General features: G+C 47.9%; 1 protein-coding gene across 3 annotated transcripts; it reads left to right on the top strand.

Moving 5' to 3' along the window:
* Positions 1-2,475: 2,475 nt before the first annotated feature.
* On the top strand, positions 2,476-4,803 carry LOC119304388. Of its 3 annotated transcripts, XM_037581568.1 has the most exons (4): positions 2,476-2,847; positions 3,144-3,579; positions 4,298-4,445; positions 4,527-4,803. In XM_037581568.1, exons 1-3 carry the CDS (start codon positions 2,800-2,802, stop codon positions 4,435-4,437), a joined length of 624 nt encoding a protein of 207 aa, XP_037437465.1. In that variant the 5' UTR covers positions 2,476-2,799; the 3' UTR covers positions 4,438-4,445; positions 4,527-4,803. The 3 variants fall into 3 exon arrangements, with proteins under 3 accessions (XP_037437465.1, XP_037437466.1, XP_037437464.1); XM_037581569.1 differs by having other exon boundaries at positions 3,147-3,579; positions 4,298-4,803; XM_037581567.1 differs by having other exon boundaries at positions 2,477-2,847; positions 4,298-4,803.
* The last annotated feature ends 331 nt before the right edge of the window (positions 4,804-5,134 follow it).

The raw sequence follows: 5,134 nt of genomic DNA, 5'->3' as shown, positions 1-5,134 counted from the left end.
AAACAAGAAGAAGAGAGAAACAAATGCCAACAATGGCAGCTTGACGACATGTGAATGACCCGCCACCGCTGCGCCCTCCGAAGTCGTCCCACCACGCACCCAACACTCTGAAGCGCCGCGTACCAAGCAACACCTTCAGGAAGGAGAGCGATGACAACGATGCTGTTGCCCGGACTTGTCTAGGGATTCCCCCGGCACGCGGAGGAAGAAGCTAAAAGGGGTCACCTGACGCCCTCCAAGGAGAGGTGGCGGCACCCGCAGGCATCACTGCGTCGGAGTCGGACGAGCCAACATGGATTTCTCCCACTCCCAGAACACCACTACCCAATCCCTCCGAAGTCTTCCACCCAGCACGCCACCCGCCTGCCTGCGCCACCACGGTCTTGAAGCCACCCACACCGTCTCACTGAGTCCACCACCGCGAGGCCTAGAGGACAGAAAATGAGAACGCATGGAGCCGGGGGCAGCAGCACCACGGCCAAGCGGGAGGGGACAACCTCCACCGCCGTTGCACCAGAGGCCAGTTCCTCCAACGCCATCGTGGTAGCCGGCCGGACGCCGCGACAGGAGGAAAACCAGGCCACCTGGGCCCGGCCAGGCTCAGAACGAGCCCGCAAAGACTCCGCCGCCACGTCCACCTGGGCACGTCCCCTTAGCCATCTGTTCTCTCTAATTTCTCTAGATCCAAGTATAATAGAGAAGCCATGTGAAATTCTCTCCTCTCCATCCTCTAGTCGGGCATATGCAGCTTTTCTCTAACAGTTTGTCTAATTCACATCTAAATGTTTTTTAAGGATGTCACATCTAAGCTCCCACAAATAACGCAGCAATAAGAAACGAAAAAAATAAACCACAAACATAATGGACATTAGGTTAAATGTGAGATAACAATGCCACATCTAGATGTGTCCTAAACAGACCCTTTCTCTAAAACAAATATCTTGGTAATCCTGCGAATCAAGGATGGACGTACGAGACAAGCATGGACGCGGGAACAAGGATACGTAGGAGCCATTTCGGTCGAGCCACCCGTGGATATGTATGGCGTGCAAATGGCCATCCATCCCATGCTTACGCGGAAGCTTAGCTAGCTTGGTTGGTGCGTCGTGGCGGTGGTCCAGGTGTGATCATGGCGCTACCCCTACGCATGCCTACGTACGTACATTCGTGGCCGTCCTTGGCGAGCGCCACCGAACGAGCAGGCGACCACTGGACGTCGACAGGGGGGGTCGTGAGCGCGCGTCCATCTCCATTGGCCGTCTCAGAACCAGTGGACACATACATGTTTGACTTATCTCAATGTCGTTTGATCTTTATTACTATAGTACGTAGGAGTAATTGCTTTTGCTACTGACAGAATCTGATGCTCTTGCCACTAATTTTTTTATGCCACTAGTTTGGACAGTAGTGGTATGTTAGATATTTTTAAAATACCAAAAGGCCCACGTTGTTTGCCCGGCAAAGTTTCAACTAGACGCCGCTAGCTAGCTATACCCCAATGGGCTTGCATGCAAACAAGTGTACAACTTGACTTCCTTCTCATGAAACAAAGTGTATCTCTTAGCTTTTCACAACACAAAGTGCATCTTTTTTTTTTTTTACGGAAGCACTTTGTGCTTCTTAAAGAACTTGCGCCGTGGCACGTTCCAGCTGCTTGCCACCCATGATGTATGCTGTCACCAAGCCATGGATCTTCCCTTGGCGAGCCCAAACGGCCCAACCACCGGCCCTGGGTCGCCCCTGAGCCCCCACCTGTCCACCTCTCCGTGTCATGATGAGTGGTACTGATGGGCAAAACTAAGGTGATTGTCAAAAAAAAGGTGAGAATTATAAAACTGTGTTCCCTCATATATTATAGTATAGTCAAATTATTTACTGAGCGTAGTTTCAACAAAACGTCACTAGACTCCACTGAGCGCGTAAAAAAAGTTGTTTAGTGGGAGGAGACGTTTTCGTTGACTACAAGATAACTGGGGTAACTTCGTCAAACTTAACATGTGCCGACTCACCCCCATAGTGCTAGGGTGTATGTGAACATCTATGTTTATACCGTGTTTTTTTTAAATCGTTTCATAGAGCAAAGTACATGCTTTATTTTCACCAAGAGACACAAAGTGCATCACAAAGAAGTTGGGCGGTGCCACCGGCCATCATCACCATGCATGCATGGCGACACCGAGACACAAGAAGATATTTTCTCCACCCTAAGAAAAAAAGAAGAAGATATTTTTTCCCCTTGGGAGTCCTCAAAACCGGCCCAGGGCTCCACATGTCAGACCGGCAGCACGGCCTCTTGGCTTCACCAGTCGGCAAATCCATCTTGCATGCGGAGAAGGAAAAAAAGAAAAAAGAGAAAAATCCATCGCGCGGAAAAATATCTGCGCCCGATATTTTCCGCTCCCCCGCGCGGCCACGTCAACGTAAAGTACGCCTCCTTCCCCAGGGAAAAAAATTAAAGTACGCCTCCGGCCACCTGCACACACAGCCTGCGCTTTTCTTTTCTTCGCCTTCTCTTCTTCCCCTCTCTCTCTCTCTCTCTCTGCTGGCCTGGCAGATATTTTTCCTCCGATGAGAGTATACATCTCGGCCTCCGCATCCCTATCCCTCCATCGTCTCCAGGAGGAAGACGACGGACCACCAAATCCAGCGGATCTTTTCCCCTCTTCTCCATCGATCTGCGTTTATCCCTGAGAAAATCGACGGGAAATATCCTCGCTTTGATCTCCGGCGCCGTCCGGCGAGAGTTCTTGGGCGGAGGAGGAGCTCGGGTTCCATCTGTTCGTCCAACCGCCCGGATCCATGGGGGACGTGTCCACGATTCAACGCCCGCCCGGCGCTGCCGCCAAGGTAATAATCTGTTCCACGACCGACTGTTATTTTGATCCGCCTGAAGGTATTCAGTTCTAGTCTCTGATAAATGAATGAAATTGCTGATTAGCATGGTCTTCTGCGGTGTTCTTCTTTTGCAAATCGCCGTAGATAGCAGTTAATTCGACTCAAAAAGTAGTGCAAAGCAGAGCAGGCACATCATGTAGTACAATAATCATCCTGGACATCTGGATGTCTGTCCAGTTTTACAGCTGTCCGATGAGTTGATTTTGCACCTGTAAAATGGAAACTGATTCTACCTTCTTCTTCTTCAGCAGGGTGATCAGGTTGGAGAGCTGGTGTCGGCCGGATGGACCAACGACACCCACAACATGTACATCAGCTCCATGGAGGCATCCTTCATGCAGCAGCTCCGTGGCCAGCAGCAGCACCACCACCACGCCGCTCCTGACAGGAACATGACCCATGTGGGTCTTGGCCATGGGCTCAAGCCACACCAAGAGGGAGCTTCAGATAATGCCGGGGCCGAGAGGAACGTCTCCCGCTCGCGTGATGTGGGCGCAAGAGGCCTGCCCGAGGATCCGTGGGCAAGGCGCTTCAAGCCGCGCGATTCTGCTATGAATCGTCGTGGTGATGGGGTTGGTGCTTCTGATGGTGAATCAGGTACTGATACGGTTCAAGGGGCGGTTCCGAAGCATGGAAGAGAAGTGGTCAGTTGCGTTGGAGGAAATCTTGTTGACAAAACCTCAGGTTGTTACACTTTTCATCTTGTTTGCTGATTGTTTCCTTCAATGTATGTTTTGTTCAGTTTGACAGGAGTTTAGAATTCAGAAGTTGCTGTTAGTCTGATATGAATTCAGAAGTGTCGATTTCCTTGGTATATGTTGTGACCAGTTCTGGCAGAAGTTGAAAACTATTATGCAGTGTTGGCTGTTAGTCTGATATGAATTCATAAGTGTCGATTTTCCTTGGTAAATGTTGTGTTCAGTTCTGGCACAAGTTCAGAACTGTTACGCAGTGTTGGCTGTTAGCCTGATATGAATCCAGAAGTGTTGATTTTCCTTGCTACATGTTGTGTTCAGTTTTGGCAGAAGTTCAGAACTGTTATGCAGTGTTGGCGCTTAGTTTCATATAAATTCAAAAAAATAGATTAAGAAAAAGGATAAATAATTATCATGTCGTAAGAGTTGTAAGTCGATAAATCCAATAATTATGATCAAGGAATGAGGTAATTTTGCATGCCAGACTGCACGTATTTGTCAAGATATGTGGAAACAGTAAATGATTATATGGAATTGTTTGTCATATAAAGTGGCTATAACTGAATTGGCTATCTGGCCGACTTCCATGTTTGATGCATAATTGTGTAGAGTAGCTCTTTAAATGGGACTTCACTTTGACAGAAGTTCAGAAACTGTTATTCAATGTTTGCTGTTAATCTGACAAGCATGTCGTTTCTTCTCTCCAGAAGAAGTCTCTGGTCAAAACTTTCCTGAAGATGAGGTTCATTCCGCTGCTCAGCCAAGCAAATCGTGCAAGAAAAGGAGGCCTGCCTCTTCCACTGCTGCAGGTTCTTTCATCTCGATGCTCGGCGACAAGCGGTGGTGAAGGCCTGCGTATGTGTTCTAGAAATTCTTGCTGAAGCAGTTGTGATAGGTGACTGGTGCGGCTGCTAATCTTTTTAGCTCGTCTGATAGCTCTCGATTGGCCTGCCCTTTCGGCGTGAAGGGAAGACAATTCATTGGTGATTTGTGTCTAGTATCCTCTCTGCAGAGCATCAGGCTCAAGTTTGCAGATCTGCGAGAGTGGAGGTGTGATGTGATGCCTTGTGGTGGTGTATTTCTTCAGCATCTGCTGTCTGCAAGCGAATCAACGGTTCCTTGCCACGGCAAAAATGTATTGGAGAGTTTATACTTTATACTACATGACTTTTGATGTCACATGGGTGCAATAAACTTGTTTGGTTCAGAGACATTTTTTGCTGGGCAATCTCTCTGTTTCTTCTTCTGCAGAGTGCTGGTTGTGTTGTGCTAAAACTGAAACATGTTGTGTTTTTGTGAGTTCTTTGCCTTTTTTTTCTGATAAAGGGCATTTTCATTCAATCTATATATCGAGGTCTTCACCTATTGTTGAGCCAATTCGGTCATCTGCATAAAAGTCCTAAAGTTGATGCCGAAAGAGAGAAGATAGAACTAGCTTCGCTGTTCCTTCTTTCCAAGCTACTCCCTCCATTCCAATATAGCTTTGTACTAACTTTAGTATAAAGTTTAGTCATCTATTTTGGAACGGAGGGAGTAACTTTCTG

Source organism: Triticum dicoccoides, chromosome 5A (genome assembly GCF_002162155.2).
Source record: "Triticum dicoccoides isolate Atlit2015 ecotype Zavitan chromosome 5A, WEW_v2.0, whole genome shotgun sequence".
Taxonomy (NCBI): Eukaryota; Viridiplantae; Streptophyta; class Magnoliopsida; order Poales; family Poaceae; genus Triticum; species Triticum dicoccoides.
The sequence above is the reverse complement of the archived record's forward strand: the minus strand, read 5'-3'. Positions and strand labels throughout refer to the sequence as shown.

Excerpts from the sequence above, each read along its gene's own strand:
- LOC119304388 (XM_037581568.1), top strand. The coding sequence starts at position 2,800 with ATGGGGGACGTGTCCACGATTCAACGCCCGCCCGGCGCTGCCGCCAAG. Across the intron at positions 2,848-3,143 it reads CGCCCGGCGCTGCCGCCAAG|CAGGGTGATCAGGTTGGAGA; the intron begins GTAATAATCTGT and ends CTTCTTCTTCAG. Across the intron at positions 3,580-4,297 it reads TCTTGTTGACAAAACCTCAG|AAGAAGTCTCTGGTCAAAAC; the intron begins GTTGTTACACTT and ends TCTTCTCTCCAG.